The sequence below is a fragment of the Astyanax mexicanus genome, chromosome 15 (genome assembly GCF_023375975.1).
Source record: "Astyanax mexicanus isolate ESR-SI-001 chromosome 15, AstMex3_surface, whole genome shotgun sequence".
NCBI lineage: Eukaryota > Metazoa > Chordata > Actinopteri > Characiformes > Acestrorhamphidae > Astyanax > Astyanax mexicanus.
Window position 1 is genome coordinate 17,444,637 of NC_064422.1, and position 27,467 is coordinate 17,472,103.

Below are 27,467 nucleotides of genomic sequence, written 5' to 3' on the forward strand. Positions count from 1 at the left end.
TTTTACTTCTCAGAGGGTACACAAAGATCTGTCAGTTAAAAGTCTTCTATAACAGCGCTGAGAAATGAAACATAGACTTCCATATGCAACACCATATGTGTGTGTGTGTGTGTGTGTGTTCGGATGGGTTGAAGTCTCCCAACACTTCTGCAAATATGGTCCTTGTTACTGAGATAATCTTCAAACCAGCAGCTCCTTCAAAAATATAACATAACATTTATAATTAAATATATTATGAAGTATCTTTATGAGTATATCACTATAAAACCAGTCCGAGACCAGTAAGGCTTGTGCTCATTGGGACCAACAGCACCAGCACATCCACAAACTGTACGTTACATTCAAAAACTTCAACATTCAAAACATTTTCTTAATATTTTTTTTCTTCTCTGAAGGAAAGTTCGTAGATGTGTCTGTTAACAGATGGCATATGGAAATGAGAGGATCAGCTATTGGTCAATAAAAGTAGGAGCACTTCTGCCAACTGAACTAAATGCAATTAAAATCATCATCATCATCATTCGGCACATATTATACAACAACAGAAGCAGTACTCCTGCTCTGTAGAAGATCCAGACTCATCACTAAATCATTAATACTCTCATTCATTGACTGGTGGAACACTTGGTTTGTAAATGGTGAACAATTGATCATTGATGACTTTTAAAAATAAATAATTAACAAGTAAAAAAAAAAGAGGCTGGTTTAAGCAGTTAGTAGGAGTGGCTCGAGGTGTTGGGTGGTGGTGTTTGGGAGGGTAGGTTGTTGGTGTTGCTTGGTGGTGTTGAGGGGGTTGAAGAATATTGATGGGTTTGGGTGGTGATGTGGAGATTAGATGGTTAGCATTGCACTGTACTCTACAGGGGTTGGACAACGAAACTGAAACACGTGTCGTTTTAGTGTGGGAGGTTTCATGGCTAAATTTGAGCAGCCTGGTGACCAATCTTCATTAATTGCACACTATTGCACCAGTAAGAGCAGTAAGAGTGTGAAGGTTCAATTAGCAGAGTAAGAGCACAGTTTTGCTTAAAATACTGCAATGCACACAACATTATGAGTTACATACCAGAGTTTAAAAGAGGACAAATTGTTGGTGCACGTCTTTCTGGCGCATCTTTGACCAAGACAGCAAGTCTTTGTGATGTATCAAGAGCCACGGTATCTAGGGTAATGTCAGCATACCAACAAGAAGGACCAACCACTTCCAACAAGACTAACTGTGGACGCAAGAGGAAGCTGTCTGAAAGGGATGTTCGGGTGCCAACACGGATTGTTTCCACCAGAACTGTCCGTCACCACAATAAATTATTGTGGTCTAAAACCAGGTGTTGCCTTTTTATTGTCCAACCCCTGTAGATTATTGTTGTTCATGAACTGCATTAAAGTTGGCGGTAGGTTTAGGAGGATCTGTGATGGTCCTAAAACAGAGACCTATGGCACACATTTTTTTATAATTTAAAGGAACTGTTTGATGGAGTTGGTTTGTCCTTATTGTTTTTTGTACATTTAGTGTCTCTCATTCTTTTAGATTTATAATTTTTGGAAGAACAGTAATGTAATTTCAATCCTCTGTATGTCCTGTACATATATGCATTATTGACAATAAAAATTGATTTGATTTGTCTTGACTGCAGCGATCATCTGAAGATCATTACACCACTACACTTCATTGGCCCAGTGTTTCTACATAATTTACAATTGATCATTAGACATGACATTTTTTTACATAAATACATAAAACATTCATAACACTAAAGTTTTGTTCATTAATTCCACAAATCAATTAATGATTCTCTTGTTGAACACATTCGCTGTGTAATAACATTCCTACAGTAAGAACGGGGCGCTGAGAAGTGTCTGACGGAGCGTTTGGAGGAGTGTTTGGAGAGGTGTTGAATGGAGTTTTTTGGGGGAATGTTTGGAGAGGAGTTTGCCGGGGGGTTGAGTGTGTTAGGAGGGTACTGGATGTGAGTTTGGGGTGTGTTTGAAAAGGTTTAGAGTTTGGGAGTGTTGGGGAGGTGTTAGAAAAGTGTTTGGAGAAGTTCTGAAGGGTGTTTTTGTAGGGTTATTGTAAAAAAGAGTTTGGGGTGGATGAGGGTTTTTTTGCATAGGTGCTAGATGAGTGTTTGAAGGAGGTGTTTGGGATTTTGGAGGAGGTATTGGGAGTGTTTGTTGCTGGGGTTGTTGAGGGGGCTTAGTGTATGTGTTTGGGGAGTGTTAAGAGGGTGTGTAGAAGGTGTTTTGAGAGGTGTTTTGGGCAGGTGTTTAGAGAGGTTTGGAAAGGTGTTTAAAAAGTTTTTTTTGGGAGGTGGCTCTCTTTAGCAGTGGTCCAGAAGCAGCAGTAGTTTTCTGTATAGTGGTGGCAACAAATAGATGGATAGTCAGAGAGTTTAATCTCTGCTCAGTTTAAAGTTGAGTGCTCTCCTCCTCCGATTCACATGGTGTCACAGAAATCCTGAAGGGGGTGCCAGAGATCTTGTCCGGAATAACATCTGGCTGAACGTTGATGATGGGCAGATACTGGATGCTCAAAGAATCTACAGAAAGAAAGAAATTACAATATATTATAATGTAATAACAGCTATACCCTCCTAAATGTTCTGTAAGAAACTCTATATAAGAATATGTGGAGGAAATATTTTTGAAATGTAGATGTGTAAGTGTGAAGAACCTATACATGAAACAAAAAAAAAGGTTATTCTGTGCCACAGGGCTCAGCTCTAGGATCATCACTGATCTTCCCAAACCTGCTGCAACCTTCAGTTAAGTTATTCATGAACAACAATCTGCAGTAAATTACTGGTAAAATCATCTGCTCTCCACATCACAACACCACTAGCTAACAGCATCAACCATCACCAGCAACCAACCCCTCCAACCATCAGAACCAACTAACACCACCATCCAACTCCTCCATCTAGAAATAGACGCCAACAACTAAGACTACCAACAAATAGCCAACCCCTCCAACCATCACCATCAATCAGCCCCTCCAATCAGCAACTAAGACCACAACCAACACCTTCAACCACCAGAACTAACCAGCATCAACCTCCAACCCCTCCAACCAGCAACTAAGACCACCAACCCACACCTTCAACCACCAGAACTAACCAGCATCACCATCCAACCCCTCCAACCAGCAACTAAGACCACCAACCCACACCTTTAACCACCAGAACTAACCAGCATCACCATCCAACTCCTCCAACCAGCAACTAAGACCACCAACTCACACCTTCAACCACCAGAACTAACCAGCATCACCATCCAACCCCTCCAACCAGCAACTAAGACCACCAACTCACACCTTCAACCACCAGAACTAACCAGCATCACCATCCAACTCCTCCAACCAGCAACTAAGACCACCAACCCACACCTTCAACCCTCCAACCCTCCAACCAACTCTAACAATCAACATCACCAACGAACACCACCAACCTGTCAAGTGAAGTGGAGTGACAAATCCAGGTCCAAAAGCAATAATCCACCTCAGTATTTTGTACCAGCTCTGCCTGCTAAATGTGTTTTCATACCAAACCAGTAAAATCACAACAAACTAGTACAATCACACCAAACCAGTACAATGACACCAAACCAGTACAATCATACCAAACCAGTACAATCATACCAAACCAGAACAATGACACCAAACATTACAATTATACCATAACTGTACAATTACACCATAACTGTACAATCACACGGCAGTCAATATTAGTCTGGCGCAAACAACATCTGAAGGCTCTGATCTGTATTTGCATGACTACACTCTCTGCTCTGCTGCCACATGATTGGCTGATTAGATGACTGGGCTGTATCTCTACAGAAGAGTATGGACTCTACTGTCCTACAACATACACACACACACACACACACACACACACACACACACACACAGATAAGATACTGATGTAAATATGTTCATGGTAAAGATGCACCGATCTGATATTGGGATTGGATTTTAACAAAATCAGCAGGATTGGGTTTTCTAAGTGGTGTCCTTGACCCATCATCTTCTTTCAGCATGTTATACAGGTCAGAAAGAACAGCTAAAATGCACTCGTTTACAGAAATTTAAATCCCAGTTTAATCAGACAGCAGCTTCTGTATGCATATGTACTGATCTGTCCTCATGTCTTCCAGTCTCTTGTTAATTTGTTTTAGTTTGTGTTTAGGTCAGTCATGATGTGTTGGTACCGTATCTCTCAAGTTTATGTATCAAATTAGAACAGATGAGAATAATATGGATGGGTGCATTCCTCATTAATAGTGGGTGAGGATGGGAGCAGCTGCTTACCATTGTCCTCATACTGGAACAGCACAGAGAGAAAAGAGAGAGAGGAGAAGAGCTGAATAAAAGCTGAACAACAGTTGAAAAAGAGCAGTACCTTACAGTGTCAGACTGTAGAGAGACAACGGATACAGCAAAACCTGAAAGCTCCTATTCTAACCCAGATCCTCCACTTGAAACATTTTAACAAAGACTCCTTGTGATCTTCATACTTACTACTGTTCTCATATACATGCACTCATCATAAAAAAACAGCTGCACCCAGAAGGAAGTGTCAGAATGGAAAGCATGCTCCCCTCATGTAGCAGTCAGGTACAGCGATAAGCCCCACCCTGCTAACATCACATGCACAGCCAGGCGTGAAAACCGGAATAATTTGCATGCTTCATGATGACAAAACTACCTACCAAGTTTCATTCCTGCTGGTTGGTTGTGCAACTTTTATTTTTTTTGAAGAGTGCATACTGCATGCTGTTTCTCTATGCAGATTTTAAATTTCCTTTTTCTCTCAGGGTTCTTACCTGTGGCCATGTTCTCCTCTGCACCAGTGTGCTCCAGAGGCTGAGGGCTGGGGGCGCGGGGCGGGGGCAGGCCGGGTCTGCGCCGGGGGGGTTTGGAGATGGGATGGATTTTAGGGAGGGTGGCAGAGATGGGGGAAGGGGCAGAGAGGGAAGCGGGGGAACTGTGCCCAGGAGAGCCGATGGTGGCGTAGACCGGCGAGTAGCTGAAGGAGGGGGGGGTGGGGGGGTTCGGTGACAGGCTGATGGGCGAAGGTTGACTGGGGGTGTGGTCGGACCATCTGCTGGGGGACAGGCTCTTCGCTAGAGAGAGAGAGAAGGAGAGAGAGAGAGACCACTTCAGTTTTTGAATCAGTTTCTCTGATTTTGCTATTTATAGGTATATGTTTGAGTAAAAAGAACATTGTTGCTTTAGTCTATAAACTACAGACAACATTTCTCCTAAAAAGGATGCAGAGCTTTCAGTACTCAAATAATGCAAAAAAAAAAAAAGTTTATATTCATAAAGTTTTAAGAGTTCAGAAATCTATGTATTTGGTGGAATAACCCTGGTTTCTAATCACTATTTTCATGCATCTTGGCATGCTCTCCTCCACCAGTCTTACACACTGCTTTTGGATAACTTTATGCTGCTTTACTCCTGGTGAAAAAATGTAAGCAGTTCAGTTTGGTTTGATGGCTTGTGATGGTTTTCCTCTTGATTATGTTCCAGAGGTTTTTGATTTGGTAAAATCAAAGAAACTCATCATTTATAAGTGGTCTCTTATTTGTTTTCCATTTAGACTACATCAGTTAAGCTCCACCCATTCAGCTTGGAGGTGATATCAACATTAAACCCTGTAATCATACACACACACACACACACACACACACACACACACACTGAACTGTACCTTTCCCAAGTGGGTGTAGGCTGTTTTCAGACACCTGTGAGTGTCCACCAGGGGGCGAGGTCTGAAGACCTCGTTGTCCAATCACTGGCGAAAGTTCCTTAGTCTTCAGTACACTAAACACAAACACACACACACATGAACAACAAGGTTGGTGTGTTTGTTACATTGTATACTGTCTTAAGATATGTTATGTGATATGTTTTGTTTTCACGCTGCAGTTTAAAGAATTTTACTACATCCTGTCATCATCACCAGCGTGCCACTCCCCTTCGAGTACAGGGGTCTACTGCATCAGAACGAGCAGATCAACAGAATCCCCTCTATACCTATTTATAATTTCTGTTTATAAATAAGGGTTAACCTACAGTTACAGTAGATACAGGAATCACTAGCATTATCTGGTGTACCTATACTGCTGTCAGGGTTCATACACTTTTCTTAAACAATACATTTCCATGACTTTTCCATGCCTTTAAAACAAATTTTCATGACCACACGATCTTTCAAACACCAGTGGAGACATGGACAAAATATTATAAACTATAATCAAAATTGATAATAGGCCTAAAATTATTTTTGTTTTGTTTTGTTTTTTAAGCAACGCTGACACAGAATCTTCAATAGTAAAATGTGTCTCAAATCCTGAGATTGGAGCGCCGTGTGGTCCAGAATTGTTCTAAAGCGCTGCCACTATGAGCGGGAGGTCGCAGGTTCAAACGCCCGCTAATGCAGCTTTACCATCAAGCTGCCGGGGTTCAGAGGGAGCAAAATTGGCCCTGCTCCCTCCGGGTGGGTAGATGGCGCTCTCTCCCCACATCACTTCTAGGGTGATGTCCACAGCACAGGGCGTCTGTGAGCTGATGTATCGGAACAGATACATGTTGATGTGATGTTGCTCGGCAATGCTGCATCAGCAGCAGCTCGAAAAGAAGCGATGGCTGACTTCACATGTATCTGAGGAGGCACGTGTTAGTCTTCACCCTCCTGGTGTGTTGGGGCATTACTGGTGATAGGGGGAGTCCTAATGAGTGGGTTGGGTAATTGGCTGTGTAAATTGGGGAGAAAATGGGAAAAATTGGAAATAAAAAAATAAATAAATAAAAATAAAAATCCTGAGATTCATTGCGCTAAATTACTGTGACTTTTTCCAAAACTTACTGGGTATTTTAAATTTTCCAAAACATATCCAATTTTTTTTTTATTCCATACCTTTTCCAGGTTTTTCATGACCGTACGAACCCTGTGCTGTGTAATGTGCATGCATGCGAAGGGGTGTCAGATTTTGTGAGAGGAGGAGTCTACCTGTCCTTCCTGTAAAACTCCAGCAGCATGTTGTCTGTAGCTACGCTCAGCGGCCGCCTGTGGCCCTTCTTACCGTCTGTCTGATCAGGCTCAGGCCAGGCGGAGCTGGAGATAGAGTTATGGTTGGTGTGGACGGGACTGCCGTAATGTCCTGTTATATTAAACTCAATCTCTTAGAGGGAGAGAAAAAGAAAGAGAGAAAGTTCAGTTATAAACACACCAAACCACCAGATTCTAAAACAGAGATAATCATATAAATCATATAATATATAAATATAAATAATATATAAAATATCCTAACAATCAATTACATTGTAATTAAGGTCTAATTTAAATGTAGTAAATTATTTATTTATGTATATGTGAATTGTTTATGTATATGTTAAAACTGATCAATTGTTATTCTTTTTTTATTTTATTTATAATTTAATTAATTAATGCTTTGGCAATACTGTAATTAACTATGGTCATGCCAAAAAAGCTTCTTTGAATTAAATTGAATTGGATTGTGAAAAAGAGAGAGAGAGAAAGAGAGAGAGAGAAAGAGAGAGAGAAAGAGAGATAGAAACACTGAAATACATTAGTCTATGTTAAAGGCAACAGAGGCACACAGTGTCAAAACTAGGCCTGTCACGATAACAATTATCTGTGAAAGATTTATTGTCCCAGAAATTATTGCGATAAACAATATTAATGTCATTTTAAGAGCATTAAATGCCACGGATACAAAAATAAAAGAAAAGCATAACAAAGCAATTATACCATTTTAAAGACAACTATATTGTTTTATTTATTTAATCATAGATTGGGAAATAAATACTTTTTCATTCACCCACTGCAGTCCTCACTGTGTGTTTATGGAGTCTCAGTTATTGATGCATTGTTCTGGTATTGCATGACTGGCTAAAATACTGTTTATATATGTGAACAAACATACAAATAAATACAAAAGATTATAGATTATCAAATATTATTGAGGTCAATTCTACTTATTGTGCAATAAGTTGAAAATGTAATTATCGACTGTGATAGTGTAGTAAGCGCTGTGCTAATTGGTAGGTAGCTACCCTAGCCTTCTAATAGCTCCAACACACAGAACAGTTCCTACTTCTGGGTTTAGTTAGCCAGTCTGACATTATGACGGGTCAAACTGGTCAAAATAAGATGTAGACTGGTGAAATGGTCAGTGTGTGATTCTCACCTCCAGGGAAGAACCAGTCAGCGTGCTGAATTATGGGCTCAATGATCCGCACAACCTGGAGCGACATAGTGGTCATCATGTCCGTTAAATTCCTGAAACACACAAAACCATGAAAACGGACAAATGAGCAGATGATATCAAAATATGAATTACATTACGTATTCATCAAAACATAATCTGATCTTAGATCTGATCATACAAATAATAACATACAGCAGTACATATTAATAATAAGAAGAATAAGTTAAATAGTAACCTAAACTCAATACACAACGATAATTTAGCAAGTTAACAAGTAGAAGTGAGCAAGTGGAAGTCAGTGAGCAGAAGTGAGCGAGTGGAAGTCAGTGAGCAGGAGTGAGCGAGTGGAAGTCAGTGGGCAGAAGTGAGCGAGTGGAAGTCAGTGAGCAGAAGTGGACGAGTGGAAGTCAGTGGGCAGAAGTGGACGAGTGGAAGTCAGTGAGCAGAAGTGAGCGAGTGGAAGTCAGTGAGCAGAAGTGGACGAGTGGAAGTCAGTGGGCAGAAGTGGACGAGTGGAAGTCAGTGGGCAGAAGTGAGCGAGTGGAAGTCAGTGGGCAGAAGTGAGCGAGTGGAAGTCAGTGAGCAGAAGTGAGCGAGTGGAAGTCAGTGAGCAGAAGTGAGCAAGTGAAAGTCAGTGAGCAGAAGTGAGCAAGTGGAAGTCAGTGAGCAGAAGTGAGCGAGTGGAAGTCAGTGGGCAGAAGTAAGCGAGTGGAAGTCAGTGAGCAGATGTGGACGAGTGGAAGTCAGTGGGCAGAAGTGGACGAGTGGAAATCAGTGAGCAGAAGTGAGCAAGTGGAAGTCAGTGGGCAGAAGTGAGCGAGTGGAAGTCAGTGAGCAGAAGTGAGCGAGTGGAAGTCAGTGAGCAGAAGTGAGCAAGTGGAAGTCAGTGAGCAGAAGTGAGCAAGTGGAAGTCAGTGAGCAGAAGTGAGCAAGTGGAAGTCAGTGAGCAGAAGAGAGCAAGTGGAAGTCAGTGAGCAGAAGAGAGCAAGTGGAAGTCAGTGAGCAGAAGAGAGCAAGTGGAAGTCAGTGAGCAGAAGTGAGCAAGTGGGAGTGAGAAAGTAAATGAGTAAGTAAGTGAGCGAGTGCATGTAAGCGAGTGGAAGTCAGTGAACAGAAGTGTGGGAGTGGGAGAGTAAATGAGTAGGTGAGTGAGCAAGTGGAAGTAAACGAGAGGAAGTGAGCAAGTGGAAGTCAGTAAGCAGAAGTGAGCGAGTGGAAGTCAGTGAGCAGAAGTGAGCGAGTGGAAGTCAGTGGGCAGAAGTGAGCGAGTGGAAGTCAGTGAGCAGAAGTGAGCGAGTGGAAGTCAGTGAGCAGAAGTGAGCGAGTGGAAGTCAGTGAGCAGAAGTGAGCGACTGGAAGTCATTGGGCAGAAGTGAGCGAGTGGAAGTCAGTGAGCAAAAGTGAGCGAGTGGAAAAGAGAGAGAGTAAATGAGTGAGTGAGTGAGCGACTGGAAGTGAGCGAGTGGAAGTCAGTGAGCAGAAGTGAACGAGTGGAAGTCAGTGAGCAGAAGTGAGCAAGTGGAAGTCAGTGGGCAGAAGTGAGCGAGTGGAAGTCAGTGAGCAAGTGGAAGTCAGTGAGCAGAAGTGAGCAAGTGGAAGTCAGTGAGCAGAAGTGAGCAAGTGGAAGTCAGTGAGCAGAAGTGAGCAAGTGGAAGTCAGTGAGCAGAAGTGAGCAAGTGGGAGTGAGAGAGTAAATGAGTAAGTAAGTGAGCGAGTGCATGTAAGCGAGTGGAAGTCAGTGAACAGAAGTGTGGGAGTGGGAGAGTAAATGAGTAGGTGAGTGAGCAAGTGGAAGTAAACGAGAGGAAGTGAGCAAGTGGAAGTCAGTAAGCAGAAGTGAGTGAGTGGTAGTGAGAGAGTGAATGAGCGAGTGGCGATGAGTTCGTGATTAAGGGAGTGGAAATGAACGAGAGTGAGTGAGCAGAATGGAAGTGAGAAAGTCGAAGTTAGAGCGAAAGTGAACGATAGTAAGTGAGCAGAATGGAATTGAGATAGTGGATTTGGGAGAGTGGAAGTAAGGGAGTGGAAGTGGGTGAGTGGGAGTGAGTGAGTGAATGAGTGAGAGCGAGTGGAAGTAAGCGAGTGGAAGTGAGAGAGTGAATGAGTGAGAGCGAGTGGAAGTAAGCGAGTGGAAGTGAGAGAGTGAATGAGTGAGAGCGAGTGGAAGTGAGAGAGTGGAAATGAGAGAGTGAATGAGTGAGAGCGAGTGGAAGTAAGCAAGTGGAAGTGAGAGAGTGAATGAGTGAGAGCGAGTGGAAGTAAGCGAGTGGAAGTGAGAGAGTGAATGAGTGAGAGCGAGTGGAAGTAAGCGAGTGGAAGTGAGAGAGAGAATGAGTGAGTGAGAGTGAATGAAGAAGTGTTTACCCCTGTGATTGAGGCCACAGCAGGTTGGGTCCGAGGACGATGGCGATGTTTCCTGCGTTCATTTTGTTGATGGTGTCGCTCTCACTCAGCTTTGCCAGAAACTTCATTAAATACCTGAGAATAAACACAACACTCATCACTCCTGATCCAGCAGACCTCAGAGAAACACACAAACAACTGGATATGATTATGTATCTTTTCTTCTGCACTGAGAATTCTCAGGATTTTTTTTAAGGGGTCAAATATTTTTGCAATCACTGCATCTGCAATCACTGCACATCCTGTGAACCAAGCACTACTGTAATGACAGGTGGAGGAAGGCACTTCAAAGAGTGACATGATGTGAGCTGCACTACTGAACTCCTCCCACTGTTTCTCACCTGAAGTTGTTGATGTTGGGTTCAGGCAGTTTCTCACACACCAGCAGCAGCGCCTGCAGACACGCCTCCTGATCCTGAACACTAAACATCAGCACCCGACACAACAGACATTTCAACATTTTATATATATATATATATATATATATATATTGTTCAAGCTTATTATCAAATGCATATTTAATTGATCAAGGGGGGAAATGGGTCTAAGTTACTAACTTTGATGCTTGTATCCACTCATCGTAGAGGTCAAAGGTCATGAGGGGCTCAGGAAGCTCCCGCAGGTAAGACTTCAGCGCACCTGAAGAGCACAAGCACACCAACAGGGTCTGTGACACATCTGTAACACAGCTATAAACAGGGTCTGTAACACAGCTGTAACAGGGTCTGTAACACAGCTGTAACAGGGTCTGTGACACATCTGTAACACATCTCTAACAACTGTAACAGGTCTGTAACACAGCTGTAACAGGGATTGTAACAGGGATTGTAACACATCTCTAACGGGGTTTCTAACACAGCTGTAACACAGCTGAAACACATTTGAAAGTCTATGAAGCAGCTGAAACAGGGTCTATACCAAAGCTGAAATAGTGTTTGTAACACATCTCTAACAGGGTTTGCACCATATGTCTAACAGGTTCTGTAACACAGATATAACAGGGTCTGTAACACAGCTAAAACAGGGTCTATACCACAGCTGGAATAGTGTTTGTAACACATCTCTAACAGGGTTTGCACCATATGTCTAACAGGTTCTGTAACACAGATATAACAGGGTCTGTAACACAGCTAAAACAGGGTCTATACCACAGCTGGAATAGTGTTTGTAACACATCTCTAACAGGGTTTGCACCATATGTCTAACAGGTTCTGTAACACAGATATAACAGGGTCTGTAACACAGCTAGAACAGGGTCTATACCACAGCTGGAATAGTGTTTGTAACACATCTCTAACAAGGTTTATACCATATGTCTAACAGGTTCTGTAACACAGATATAACAGGGTCTGTAACACAGCTAAAACAGGGTCTATACCACAGCTGGAATAGTGTTTGTAACACATCTCTAACAAGGTTTATACCATATGTCTAACAGGTTCTGTAACACAGATGTAACAGGGTCTATACCACAGCTGTATTAGTATTTGTAAAACATCTATAACAGGGTCTGTGAAACAACTGTAACAGTAACTGTAACACATCTTTAACATGGTTTCTAACACAGCTGTAACAGGGTCTGTAACACAGCTGTATGTGGTTTGGATTTGTTTGTGATTGGATAACGATGTGTCCTTCAAGACAGACTGTTCTCTGTCAGACAGATTATTTAACAATTACACAGATCATAAACACACCTGCAACAGCGTGAGGGTCAGCGGAATACTCCTGTACGTCCAGAACTCCACAGTCCAGAGCGGCCTTCAGCTTCTTCAGCTTAGAGGCAGCAGGAGCCACCCTGAACAAACCCTGTAAAAAAAAAAATTATGAATCATAAATACCACAATATCTAAAACAATTCTATATAAAATAGAAAAAGAAAACCTGTGTGTGTGTAGTTTTGTGTCAATTGCGACTTAAAACTGATTTGTTTTGCTCAGTGTGGCTCAGATCAGATTTTTTCACGGCTGTGTGAATGTGCCAAATCGTTTTTTTTGTTGTTTTTTTTTTCAAATTAGATTTGAGTCACTTTCATCTGTGGTCCTAAATCAGAAACAAATCCGATTCATGGGCATGCAACATGAACGTGAACGGAATCAGAATGTCAAATGTCGGAATTCATGCATCTTTTTGCTTTTTTAAGCATGCGCTTTGTGTTTCTCTCTCGTATCCAAAACACATCTCTTGGTGCAGCTGTGCAACTGTAGCTGCAAAAACAGCAAAAGCAAACCGCCTGGCCTTTTTTCACCTCCTCGACCTGAGCATGAACTTCAGACCAGCTGTTTACTCTCCACTCCAGCAAAAGATGCTCCACATATGAGCTGCTAACGCATTTATTTTCCTTTATGAAGCTACGAGTCGTCTCTCGAATCTGACGTTTTTTGTTGTTGGTGAAGAAGGTGGTGTTTATACATGTATCAATATTTGCATGTGAGATGTTTCAGGAACAGATTCGTTCACATTACGCACAGATACAGATCACCTACACTTGTGAATGTGAACCGGAAAGATAGCCAAAATCTGATCTGAGCAAAAAATCTGATTTGAGCAATGTGGCTTGTAATGTGAACGTAGCCAAAGTCGTAAAATCTCAAAATGAAAGAAGCACAGATTTAGCAGCAGTTGTCTGATTTTTCAAGTAGTCATGTAAACAGCATGCCTGTATATGGAAGTGATGTGAATGTAATGTGAATATCATCTCCTTTTAGCATCTGTTTTTTTTTTTTATAATTTTATTAAATTTCTTTCCCATTTTCTCCCCAATTTACACGGCCAATTACCAAACCCACTCATTAGGACTCCCCCTATCACTAGTAAGGCCCCAACACACCAGGAGGTTGAAGACTAACACATGCTTCCTCTGATACATGTGAATCAGCCATCGCTTCTTTTCGAGCTGCTACTGATGCAGCATTGCCGAGTAGCATTACAGTGCACTCAGAGGAAAGCACAGCGGCTCGGTTCCGATACATCAGCTCACAGACGCCCTGTGCTGCGGACATCACCCTTTTAATGATGTGGGGACAGAGCGCCATCTACCCACCCGGAGGGAGCAGGGCCAATTTTGCTCCCTCTAAGCGCCGGCAGCTTGATGGCAAAGCTGTATGGGCCGGGGTTCAAACCTGCGACCTCCCGCTCATAGTAGCAGCGCTTTAGACCGCTGGACCACTCGACGACATAGCATCTGTTTTTTTTAATAGAAACATTATGGGTTATGTAAAATGAAAAATAAATGTGATTTTGGATCACCTCCTCCTGCAGACCGCAATCCAGCAGCATGGTCACACAGGCCTCAATTGGGAAGGCGATGTCTCGGCCGCTGAGCCTCAGGTGCTCCTCCAGTGGCTTCCCAAAACATGGTTTCTCAACCCACAATTCTGCAACACCCAAAAGCTCAAATCAGACCACCCAAATGATATACATACAGAATATATACAGCTCTGGAACACTCACCAAGGGGAGTGTGGTAGAGTGTCATTATATACAGGGGTTGGACAATGAAACTGAAACACCTGGTTTTAGACCACAATCATTTATTGTCCTGACGGACAGTTCTGGTGGAAACAGGAGAGTTGAGGTGTACATTGAATTCTGCCATGATTTGAGCAGCCGTGGTTTTATATTATTTTGGATACAATCCGGGTTAGCACCCGAACATCCCTTTCAGACAGCTTCCTCTTGCGTCCACAGTTAATCCTGTTGGATGTTGTTGGTCCTTCTTGGTGGTATGCTGACATTACCCTGGATACCGTGGCTCTTGATACATCACAAAGACTAGCTGTCTTGGTCACAGATGCGCCAGCAAGACGTGCACCAACGATTTGTCCTCTTTTGAACTCTGGTATGTCTCCCATAATGTTGTGTGCATTGCAGTACTTTGAGCAAAACTGTACTCTTACCCTGCTAATTGAAACTTCACACCCTTACTGCTCTTACTGGTGCAATGTGCAATTAATAAAGATTGTTCACCAGGCTGCTCCAATTTAGCCATGAAACCCCCACACTAAAATGACAGGTGCTTCACTTTCATTGTCCAACCCCTTTATAAAAATACTTTTTTGAATCTTACCTTGCTGTGCTTTAATTTGAGGAAGAACGTTCTGAAGCAGCTCCAGGGACTTTCTGTGATATTCTGCCTGAAGCTCAATCAGCTGAGGAAAGAAAGTATCAGAGAGAGAGAGAGAAAGTTAGCTGGAGCTAAACCAGTTTATATATTGGGAGTATTACGTTCTGGTACGCACCGTCTGAAAGTAGTTTGCATAATCAGTTTCTTTGGCCACGAAACTATACATGTCTGTTGAGAGCTGATCCTGAAACAGAGCAGAAAAGCTATTTCAGAACTTTCTCCGAACCTGCAGACTTTACAACAACACGGTAAAGATATAAAACTAATCAAAAATCTCCCAGTTTACACAAATCATTATGTGCACTGGTTTTCAGTTGATTAGCACAGTTAGCTTTAAGTTGTTAAATACTGAAAGCCGTACTCTGCAAATCTCCACTCGATTGGCTGCCTCCTCCAGCTCCTCCCTCAGGGAGTCGGCTTTGGCTCCTAAATGCTGCTCTTTACTGGTTAGTGTTGAAGACTTAGACGACTGCCACCTACAGTCAAGAGAAGTGCATTGTCCAATCAATCTGAATTTTGTCTTTATTGCACAGGGTGTATGGAAAATTTATCATGCTCTATAATGTTCACGTGATCACCACACTTATTCTAAAAGGCTGTAATACACCACAGGAAGTGTAGGGGTGGGGGTGGGTAAAATGTTCAATTCGAACATGATCGTTTCTGAATCGATTCAAAAATCAATATTCTAGACGATTACGGGACACAAAAGGCGGAAGTGTAGCGACCCCGACACAAAACAGAGAATCCAGATAAGTGACAAACCCGATCCAGCACAAACTATGACAGAGCGACAGAGCAACAGCCGACCATTTATTTACTATGAGAGAACTCGATTTGTAGCCACGACACCAAAGCACGTCTGTTAGCGTTTTTGCCCGAAGTGCAAATTTTCTAAATGTTGATTTAAGAAATGTCAAACAAATTATGCTTATTATTATTGTCATTACGGTATTATTATCTTAAGGGAAATTATTCGCATTTATTTGCATTCTGCCACTCTGGAAATTCTGCCATTCCTGAGTATATATAAAGCATTACAAAGCCTATTAAAATGTAACTATAACTAGCTCTGTATATACATTACACTGGTCAGCCATAACATTATAATCACTTTCTTGCTTCTGCTTTCCTTGTAGCTGACTTTAATATTGTGGATGAAGCTTTCCTCGCCATTATCCTAACAACATTAGTACTAGTTTTATAAATGCTCCACAAATGATCCACATTCTGACAGACTGTGATACACAATGGGAAGAAGTCTATGGTGTGCTCTTTATTGGTCTAAACTGTTCATATAATTCACACACTCTATGTCTGATAAAAGCTGTGGTGTGATCCAGACCCTCACACTGGTGTTGGACTCACCGTGTCCGAGCAGAGTCCATGTCCAGAACCAGCTTGGCTAAATGCTTCCTCTGTTTTTGAATGTTAGGAATTTCAACCTGTGAAAAAAAAGGCAATGATGAGGGCCAATAACAGTCAGGTGGAGGAGTCAAAAAAGAACATGGTAGTGATTAGGACCCTTTATTTTTTCTATTTTATTTTTCTGCAAAGTTTAATGTGAATTAAATATAAGCACATTTAGTTTATTACAAATGTACTATATGCATTTTTATTATTACAGGTCTAGGACATTCTGGCTTAACCCAGTCATTAACACACACTCACACACACAGACACACTTACACACCTCAGAGAGTGTGTTCAGTGGTTCTATGATGTCTTTCTCCATCTGCAGTTCAAACGTTTGCAGCTCCTGGGCCAAATGCTCCTGAGTCTCTCCACACAACCTCAGCACCTTACTGCACACACACACACACACACACACACACACACACACACACACACCACACATTAGCAGCAGTGTTTTCTACAGTAAATCATTGAAGTAACAACAAAATGGTAAAGAGTGTGTATACATGTGTGTGTCTTTGTGTGTGTGTTTGTGTGTGTGTGTGTTTGTATGTGTGTAGTACTTACCCCAACAGAAAGTCATCTCCCAGTACAGCGGCTCCATCCAGAAGGCTCTGTGCCAGAGATGCAAGCGGCACCTTTCTCTACCAGTAAAAACACACACAAACACTCACATTACCAAACACACACACTTACACACTCATCTATACACAAAGACACACACACAGCATTCCCAAATATTCACCTGGGCATTCCCCCAGTATTCCTAACATATTTCCCCATTACTCCTCCAGGATTCCTCCAGTATATTTTTCTCTAGTATTTCCCTTCGTATTCTGCTGGACATTCCCTGCAGTTTAGAAGGTAAACTGATAAGTAGGCCTGTCACGATAACAACATTTTCAGGACGATTTAAGCTTTGTCCTGTATCTGGGTTCCTCAAAGAAGCTTTAAGACAATGTGCCACAGTAATAATACACTAGCAAAATATTACTATTTCATCATTTTACAGGTAAACTTTCTTTTAATCAAGAACAGACATTGGGCTATCATTATAAAAAAATATATATATCCTAAATAACTAAAACAAATAAAGTACAACCACCCTGGAACTCTATAAATGTATTTTTTTTTTATGTAACTATCAGACAAATTCTGAGCAAGAAACTCCAGCATGTTTACCTGTGGGGCTGTAGGCAGGATCTCTCTGGGGTAACAATATTCATATTCAATATTCAGCTGGATTTATTGGGCTGCATGGTTGTGATTTAAATGAGATCTCAAGTTAGTTGTGTCTCCAGCTTTTGTTTCCACTGTTGTGAAAGTAAACATACCGGCTCATTCGCACTGATGGTTCTTCTCGCTCATTTGGCTTAAAGCTCCACTAGGTAGGATTGAGATTTTGTGCTCTTGGGCTCCCCCTACAGGCTTAGAGTGTAATAAATGTTTCAGGCGGATTAGTTTCTCTTTCTCATTTTTTTTGGCTTTCACAGACATATTCGGTCTCTTTCCAGCTTCTGCCAGAGTGTCTGTATGTTAGTTTGTAAAGAATGAACCAGTAGTCCTTGTAGAACTGTTAGAACTAAAGGTCGGAAAGCAGGTCGCAGTTCTCGCGAGCGTTGGTTGCGGCCGCCTCGGAAAAGTTTCAGAGACTGGTTTGAGCTCAGAGGAGCCCCGGCACAGACACGAGAGCACCGCTGTTCCTCCTATTACACCTCAATGCAGCGCTGCAGTGAGTTTCAAGCTGTAAGGAAATCCTACCTAGTGCTGCTTTGAAGCAAAAATACTCCCAAAATACTCCCACACCATCCCGGACTGAAATTACTCTAAAACTTCTAAACGTTTACAGCTGTTTAGTTTTGAGAAAGTCCAATTAGCCACGAATAAGTTCAATAGCCAACACATCTCCACACACACACACACGCGTGCACACAGACCGTGTGTGTGTAGCGGCACCGTCACCATGCACTCATTTCCTAACCGATAGATGTCGCTGTCTGACGGATTTGTTGAGAGCCGGCGAGAGAGCTGCACAGTGCTGAAACTCGCTGGGACTCTTTCTCATGTAAACAAATCCCGCGGCTGTAATCGACGGTGCCAAAAATTATTGTGTTTTAAAAAATGACCGTACGATTAGTGGATAACACAGTTATCGCGACAGGCCTACTAATAAGTTTGTTTTCTGTAAACAGAAAATGATCTGGTCCGACTTAAGCCCTATCCGGACAGGATTAGCTTCTCAGGGAGTGATGGGAAAGTCTTCTATTTTATATATGTGTTTTTTTCTCAGACGTTCTCTGAGAAAATTACACGCTGAATTATCTACTGTTTTTCGCTGAACTCTGTGGTCTTCAGGTCATTTAGTCCTGTCTGGAAACACATCTCTCAGTTTTGTCATCTCCCGGTTAATAAAATACCTATTTTAGTATTTTTATAAACACTTTGGGAACGTGTTTCCATGTCAGACAAACTATGTTGTGTGGCACATATTTTAGCAGCACTAGTAAATAAACATAGTTTAGTGTCAATAACTCCACTCTCTCATCGTGAAGCAGCTTGACTGACAAGGAGGGTCCGCAATAATCACTTCCTGTGTGTTAGACCCTCCCTTTTCCGTCAGAAATCGCAGTTTGTAAAAGAGATTCAGTGCTGTTCTCTGGTGATTTTATTTTCTTGAATGTTATTATTTTTCGTATGTAAATTCGCTTTAATTTTTGTAAATTGTTTTTTTTGCACTTCAGGGCCACCGTAGCCCTCGCCCACAAACATACCACTGGAGATTTGACGGATCGTTTGTCCAACTCTGTTCCCTGTTGTCCCTGGAGACAGGCCGTCAGTTTCTTATGAGTGCTACTGGAGACCTGCTTCACCAGCTCCAACCTTTTCTCGACCTGCAGCACACACACACACACACACACACACACACACACACACACACACATACACACACACACACATACACAGTGTAGACTGATTGTTGATTCCTGCAACATTTTACTTACTAACAGTATGTGTCCACTAACACTTTAGACTCAACACTTTAGACTCTCAATACTGCAAAAAACTGTGAATTGTGGTCCAGCCAATCGGGGAAGAGTAGGCTTCTAAGTCACATACATATAAGCACCACACACACAGACTGAACAGGTGCCTTTCAACCTCAGATTTAAAGCTGAAAATGGTACAATATGGACTTCCAGAACTAAAGGTTACAATTAGGTTAATTCAAATGTTAAATCTTAAAATTACGATTGCCTACTTGATATGATTGCTTCATTTGAATTCAAAAACATCCCAGACACGTCCACACAGTGATCTGAGAGGTCTGTGTTAAAGAAAAGTTCTAGCGGACACGTAAAATTTAACACTAATCCTTACAAACAACCCCCCCATAACCCCAACACAAATTCCCACACAAACCCCCAAACATAACCCACCAAACATGAACACCGCACACCCAACTCCCAACCCAAACCCCCAAACAATAACCCACAACACAAACCCCCAAACAATAACCCACCAACACAAACCTCCGCACACACACACCCAAACACAACCCACCACTCACAAACCCTCTCATGTAAACCTCCACAAAAACCTACAAACATATCCCACCACACATATACCCCCACAACCCACCACACACACAGACCCACCACAGAAAACCCACTCATGCAAACCCTCAGACACAAACCTCCACATGTAACCCACCACACACAAATCCTCACACAAATCACCCCACACAACCTCTTTACAACCCCATACCTGCAGTAGATCATCACTTAACACTTCAGTTTTTTCAGCTCTGTAGACAGAAACAACAGCAGTCAAGATAGATCACAGGACATCATGGATAAGAAAGACATTATCCATAATTGTGCGAGCAGACCCACCATCACCCACATCTGATTGTGATGGGCTTTTTTACCTAGTGAACGGATATTTAGTTAGGGTCTTGCAGGTCACACTGGTTGGCGATGTACAGATCAGTATAGAAATCTGCAGACGCGGTAAGTGTTTGAAAGCGTAGCGGCGAATCTTCTGCGTTCTGTATTAAAAGTATACGCGCTGTAACACTTGTAGACTCTTCTCACTGTATTTACTTTCTTGCTCCCGCACCAGACAGCTCTGACCAATCAGAGGAGACGATGTGCTCAGCGTGCTTTATTGGTGCGCATTTTGGTGCGTTTAGGTTTATGTCTGTGTGAAACCAAACCAAGCAAACAAACTTATCAAATGATCCGGACCATAGAAACCAACTACAGGTGCGAAAACACCCTGAGAGATTACCTCACTGCATACCATTCTTCATTCTAGCTCTTTTACCAACATTAATGGTAAAAGAGTGGGACAAAATACTAATCGATTTTATTTGTGCTACATTATCGATATGTGGCAATAAATATTGTATTTTTACTAACTTGTTTGACAGTTTGATTTACTAGAAGTACTACTTCATTAGTTCATTCATCAAATGAATAGGGTAAATCTGAGGTGAATAATATTGGTTATGAAATTCTGTAAAACTGACACCAATAAACACATAATTCCTGGTATTTACTTATTTAGGGGTATTTTATTCTCTCTTTAGGTACAGATGCTGTGAAGAATTGTAAAGAATTATCTTGTGATATTCTGAGTAGCACAGAATCACATTATCGTGGGCAGCATATTGTGATAAGATTGTATCATGAGATGCTCTGTGATTCCCCCTTCTAGCACTGTGGCGTCACAATTCAGGTCATTTCCTGTGATTCCATGTTCATTCATTCAGTTTGTGAACCAGCTCTCTGTCCTTCACTAACACCACAACTGCCCTGAACTTTCATATCAACCCACTCTCCTACAACCAGCAGCACACTCTCCAATGACACCCCACCTTACGCCAGAGCGTCAGGGGTTGGGTGTCTTCAGATGAGTGAGGTGCCATCCCTACCCTCCAATCTTTCAGCCCAGAAAAAGAAAGTTGTTAATGTTTCACTTTTTCTTTGGAAATAAACCAGGATGTACAAATGATTAAGAAAGAGCAAATAAACACATCTAAATCGCTGTTCCCACAGACCCTGACCACAATCCCAGAAAGGGAGAGAGAGAGATACATAAAGCGAGAGAGAAAGAGAGAGATAAAGACTTACTCTGAACGCTTCTGTGTGTTTCTGCGTCCAGATCTGGAGAGACGCAGCTTTCTTCTCAACATAGCCATGATGAATGAACATAGACACTATCTCTCTATCACTACCTCATTCACACCTACCCCTACACACACACCTACACACACATTCACACACTCTCTCTCACACACACAGACACAGAAGAAAGTGGGGGAAGAGGAAGCAGAAAAGTATCTGAAGAATTAAACCTGACTGTCGGGTCCTCACTCCGGGCGTGTTTATAATACACACACACACAAACACACACATGCAGAATGTCTCCCACTTTTGAAAAAAGTGAAAACTTCATACAAAACTCTTCACAACTCTACACACTACACACATTTATTACTTTCGCTAAGAAAGTATTTTAAAGTGTACAATTCAAATGAACTGCACAGTCCTAACCCGGAGAACCTCACTGCAGAGACTGAACCCAGAGACCCTCACTGAAGAGACTGAACCTAGAGACCCTCACTGAAGAGACTAAACCCAGAGACCCTCACTGCAGAGACTGAACCCAGAGACCCTCACTGCAGAGACTGAACCCAGAGACCCTCACTGAAGAGACTAAACCCAGAGACCCTCACTGCAGAGACTGAACCCAGAGACCCTCACTGCAGAGACTGAACCCAGAGACCCTCACTGCAGAGACTGAACCCAGAGACCCTCACTGCAGAGACTGAACCCAGAGACCCTCACTGAAGAGACTGAACCTAGAGACCCTCACTGAAGAGACTGAACCCAGAGACCCTCACTGAAGAGACTGAACCTAGAGACCCTTACTGCAGAGACTGAACTCAGAGACCCTCACTGAAGAGACTGAACCCAGAGACCCTCACTGCAGAGACTGAACTCAGAGACCCCCACAGCAGAGACTGAACTCAGAGACCCTCACTGCAGAGACTGAACTCAGAGACCCCCACAGCAGAGACTGAACTCAGAGACCCTCACAGCAGAGACTGAACTCAGATACCCTCACTGCAGAGACTGAACTCAGAGACCCTCACTGCAGAGACTGAACTCAGAGACCCCCACAGCAGAGACTGAACTCAGAGACCCTCACAGCAGAGACTGAACTCAGATACCCTCACTGCAGAGACTGAACTCAGACACCCTCACTGCAGAGACTGAACTCAGATACCCTTACTGCAGAGACTGAACTCAGAGACCCCCACAGCAGAGTGAACTCAGACACCCTCACTGCAGAGACTGAACCCAGAGACCCTCAAAACAGATACACAACCCAGAGACTTTCATTGCACGAACAAACCCGAAGACCCTCACTGTGCAGAACTAATAGTGGGTCAGTGTTGAGTACTGCTGATTTGCTGCCTCAGGCCAGTTGGTGTTCAAACCTAACACACACACACACACACACACACACCTTTCTAACTCACCACACCTGCTGGACAATAGTACAGTGTGCACACACACACACACACACACACACAGTAAAACAATGGTAAGAGAAATGCTGTAATCAGTCAGTGCTGACACACACCCTGCTTTAAACCCACATATGTGATAAACACACACTCATACTGTTTACAATGAGTCAGACTGGTCGGACTGGTTACCGTACACATACACACACCACACACAGCCGGAGTTACTAGTCTAGAAGATTGGTGGATTTTTGTGTCCGTCATTAGCCTCTTCAATGTAATTGGTGATTTCTGTTTGTTTTTAACGTGGAACTGACCAAAAATCACATGCACTGGACACACCCATCACATCAAGAATCTGTCAATCTACATTAGAGAGAGACATGCATAAAGTGCTGCTAAAGTTTCAGCAGCCCCTTTAGAAAAGCAGCGGCAAAGAAGACAGAGCTTTAGAGCCGGGATAATTCATATAATGAAGAAAATATGACAATAAAAAAATCAGTAAGGAACTGTATTTACAAAACTTCTTGTGCTTAGTGTCGAAATTTGACCGAAAATCTCAGTACTACCAAGTCCTGAAAAGTCTAAAAAAAATAGGTGCTTATTTTTGATACTTTGCATGAAACTCATGTAAAAGAGCCAAATACAACTTTACGATCTTTTCTTTTTTGATATTTTTACATTTATACAGAACTTTATTCATACATTTTACAGTCATTTTTAAAGTAAGATTGAATATTTTTCACGTTTAGGGCCAGATTATCTTTTTACACATGCATCACATGAGACCTCATCACTGAGAGAGCTAAAATTGTTCTCAACATTTTATGTAACACATACGGGTATTACAGTACAGGCAAGTGTCTTTTAAGGCAAATTTAATAAGATTTTAAGCAAAAAATCGAGAAAATACCCTTAAGGGTTAAAATTAGCCTGTTTTTCCATTATCATTAAATCTCTTTTCATACCCAAACAAAATCTGTAATTGCAACTGGAATATCCCTAAATGAATCAATATCGAATCAAATCAATTCAGAAATGTAATCACATCTGGACCTTGTGAATTAAAATTAATCAGGACATCAGTGGTGATACCTAGCCCTAGTGATAAGTGAATAAAATACATATTCAATAAGTAAATATTGAGGCAGTAAAAATCTGAAGTATTTCAGATTTCAGTCAGCCTATAGCGATGCAAATTACAAAGGTCTTGACCATATTAATGGTTCCTTGTACAGGCTCAGTATTTTTCTACATCTCTTAACATCTCTAGGTTTCTCAACATCTTTTTGAGTCTCTCAGTATCTCTCCACAACATTAAGTACAGGGGTTGGTCAATTAAACTAAAACACCTGTCATTTTAGTGTGGGTGCTAACCCGGATTGTATCCAAAAAACTAAAAACCACGGCTGCCCAAATCACGGCAGAATTCAATGTGCTCCTCAACTCTCCTGTTTCCACCAGAACTGTCCGTCGAGACAATAAATTATTGTAGTCTAAAACCAGGTGTTTCAGTTTCATTGTCCAACCCCTGTATCTTTCAGTACCTCTCAACTTTTCCCAGTATCTCTCAGCGTCTCTCACCATTTTTCAGTGTTTTTTTAGGGTGCTTTCACACCTGCCTTGTTTGGTCCGGACTTTACTTCCGTTCAGAGGCGGGGCTAAGACATGATGCTGACAAAGAGGGCGGAGCTGGACGCACTGGACGTACAACTCCGCCTTCCCAGGCTGCAGTCAGTACCCTCTCAAAATAACCGGAAAAGCAGGAAAAATGAGCCATGGATACAGTTGCTTCAGGACAAGCACGTTCGTTTAGCGAATTTGAACTAACCTAGAGTACTGTGCCTGAAGTTGCTGCTTCTGGTATAAAAACCACAATAGCAGCACTACTATGTAGACAAAATGAATCTGTTCATTCATTTTATCCCTATCCTGAAAAGGCTTCCCGCCGAATGAACCATCTGCTGAACTGTCAACACGCCAACATCAGACGCATGTCCTTCTAAAACCAATCAGCTTCAAGTTAAGGAAAACGCATCGATACGTAAGTGATGATGAAAGGATGTAGGAGTATCACACAAAAGTCTTTGGTGCGCTTCTTAAACTGCAGTGTGAAAACAAAAATAAGCGGAGCAAATATATACAATGTAGCAAACTCATGAACCTTGGTTCAGACCACGGTCCGGACTTTCAGGTGTGAAAGCACCCTTAGTATCTCTCAACATCTCCCCTTATTTCTCAACATCTCTCATAATCTCTCAGCATACTTATAAAATATAAAACCAGATCAGATATTAAGGAAAATGTACTCATCATTTTTTCAGTGTATTTCTACATTCTGGGTTGCCAAATATGGAACATCTTGCAAATGTCCTGTAATTTCAAATTCAGAGTGTGTAATTTTGGAGCAGTGGGATTCTCTAACAGACTTAGCTTTGGGTAACAAAGCTAGCAGTGCAGGTAGCTAATGTTCGCTGACTAAAAGTTGACAGTCCAGACAGCTCTCTTCAATGTATGAAATTTGTATGCAGTACTTATTCTGGACTCACTGTTATTCAGCTGTTATTCTGTGTGTGTGTGTGTGTGTGTGTGTGTGGGTGTAAATGTATGTACCATCATTAAATATTTAAAGAAGGTGAAATGTTACTGTTATGCAATCATCACACACACATACACACACTCATATGCAAAGATTACACACACAAAAACAATACTGATAATTCTATTGATAACAATGTTAACATGGTGATCCTGATCTGCTTTCATTAGAATTAATCAAGATCTGGTTTAAATTGCGTTTAATCCTAATCTGGTTTATGGTTGAGGATAACCCTTATCTGGGTTTAGGTGAACATGGTATTATGGTATTAATACTGTTATGGATTTGGGATATTTTTTTTTTTGCTGATCTGGGTGTGGTTGGAATTAATCCTGATCTGTTTTTTGGTAGATTTAATCCTGGATAATTTAATGGTGAACACAGGGAGTAGATCTGGTAATGGTTTAACGCTCCTCAAACACAATTCATTCAAATTTACTCCACCAGAAAAATGAACAGAGTGTAAAAAGAGTGCAGAGAGAGTGTAACTCGAGCTTTTGTTTAGTGTAAAGGTTTTAACACGGCTGACTGACAGTGTAAACAGCGTAAACGTATTCAACGATAAGAATGAACGTCGTTTTGTCAAAATGCTCCATTCCACCTTAAAGGGTGCTGCAGTTCTGTTCACTTAAGGTGGAACTGGAGTTCAGCGTGAGAGACAGTAATTAAGGTGCTCACCTGCCCACGGTCTGGTTGGCGAGCTGCCGCATTCGGTTGAACTGTTTCTTCATCCTGAAAGATTTAGAAGTCAGCCGTCATCATCCAGGCACTCTCCTACACCATAACCCACCATAATCGATCAGTTTGAAGAAAGGGTCGCGCGCACAGCCCTCATCACCTGAGCAGCGGCTCTGCGCTTCAGGGATGCGGGAGAGGAGCCTCCAACGGCTCCTCCGCTCAGTGACGCAAAATCTCGATGAGGCATTTTGGGAAATGTAGTTCAGACAGTGCAAAATGCAGCGGATAAACTACAATAGTTTTTTTCTGTTGTAAAACTTAATTTTAAAACTGAGCAGAGTGCAGCTAATCAGCAGTCCTCCAGTAAAGGTGTTTTTCTGCATTTCTCAGAGCAAAATTGATTTTTTTATAACCATTTGTTAAAGCATCACGGATTTTATTTACTGATGCAGATCACAGCAACCATTTCTCATCATTTTATAAAAACAGCAAATACTTGAATATTTGAAGTCAAACTATGATCCGACTTGGACGTCAATATGCAGTTAAACATTTAAACGTCGGACTAGGTAACTTTTTTAGACGCTCTGGGGACGACAGATACAGGAAACTGACATTATAAAAGAATATATTTATTTTTTAATTTATAAAATATCAACATTGTTGCTATCAATATTGTTATTTGATCATTAATGATTAAGCATAATTTATTTCTAATTATTTATTTAAGTACGTCATATTTTTGTATCTATTTAATTCATTAACGAATTCAGGTATTTATTTACTTTGTTATTTGGAAATGCAATTTGTGTGAAAAGAAATTGTTAGGTTGATTTCAATCAGTTTCATCACAACCCAAACTCTGCTCTGATCTCTGAGAGGCAACATGCCAAGCACACGCTTTTTTGTGGTTACTGCAGAAGCTCAGTTGCAGCTCAGCTAGGCTCAGGTCAGGATTCCTGTGCCACTAAACTATAGGGTAAGTTCCACCAGTTTTGTTAATTTTATGGACATGTGTGTATTTTGTATGTAATGTTCATGTCAGACTGTGACTACTGTACAAAAAACAACAACAACAAGAACATTAAAAGGTGGACTTCAGCCATGTGTGTGTGTGTAATTTGGAAAATAAAAAACTGTGTGTTTACTGGCCTGACCAAAACACCACCCTGGATAGTGTCTTCTGTTTATTGCTAATTTAAATTTGCATATTAGGAAGTGCAATATGGTTTTTCAAACGGAAAACAGAGTGGAGAATAGTCATTTTAGTACATTTCAATTATTTTCTGTTTCTTCTCCAGGGTTAAAGTCAGTGGCTAACACTGACATCAAGTGGATGTAAGTGGAATTGCAGACCTGAGACATTATCAGAATATTGTGACTAGTGGCCCTTACAAATATAAAAAATAATGACTTAAAGAAAATTAGCATGCAATGAAAACGTGGTTGATCAAACGATTTTAATAGTGACATTG

At 41.6% G+C, this 27,467-nt stretch overlaps 1 protein-coding gene across 2 annotated transcripts; it reads right to left on the bottom strand.

Annotated features, from left to right (window-relative positions):
* Positions 1-213: 213 nt before the first annotated feature.
* Positions 214-26,195, bottom strand: arhgap44b (Rho GTPase activating protein 44b). 2 transcript variants are annotated; one of them, XM_022662975.2, is made up of 19 exons: positions 25,993-26,195; positions 19,943-19,982; positions 18,949-19,068; positions 16,745-16,821; positions 16,455-16,566; positions 16,130-16,206; positions 15,123-15,237; positions 14,877-14,945; positions 14,705-14,786; positions 13,885-14,012; positions 12,333-12,444; positions 11,193-11,274; positions 10,977-11,057; positions 10,597-10,710; positions 8,212-8,303; positions 7,011-7,182; positions 5,709-5,821; positions 4,819-5,118; positions 214-2,537 (listed from the first exon to the last, which is right to left on the bottom strand). In XM_022662975.2, exons 1-19 carry the CDS (start codon positions 26,043-26,045, stop codon positions 2,407-2,409), a joined length of 2,070 nt encoding a protein of 689 aa, XP_022518696.2. In that variant the 5' UTR covers positions 26,046-26,195; the 3' UTR covers positions 214-2,406. The 2 variants fall into 2 exon arrangements, with proteins under 2 accessions (XP_022518696.2, XP_022518695.2); XM_022662974.2 differs by lacking the exon at positions 25,993-26,195 and adding an exon at positions 21,313-22,341.
* Between the last annotated feature and the right edge of the window lie 1,272 nt (positions 26,196-27,467).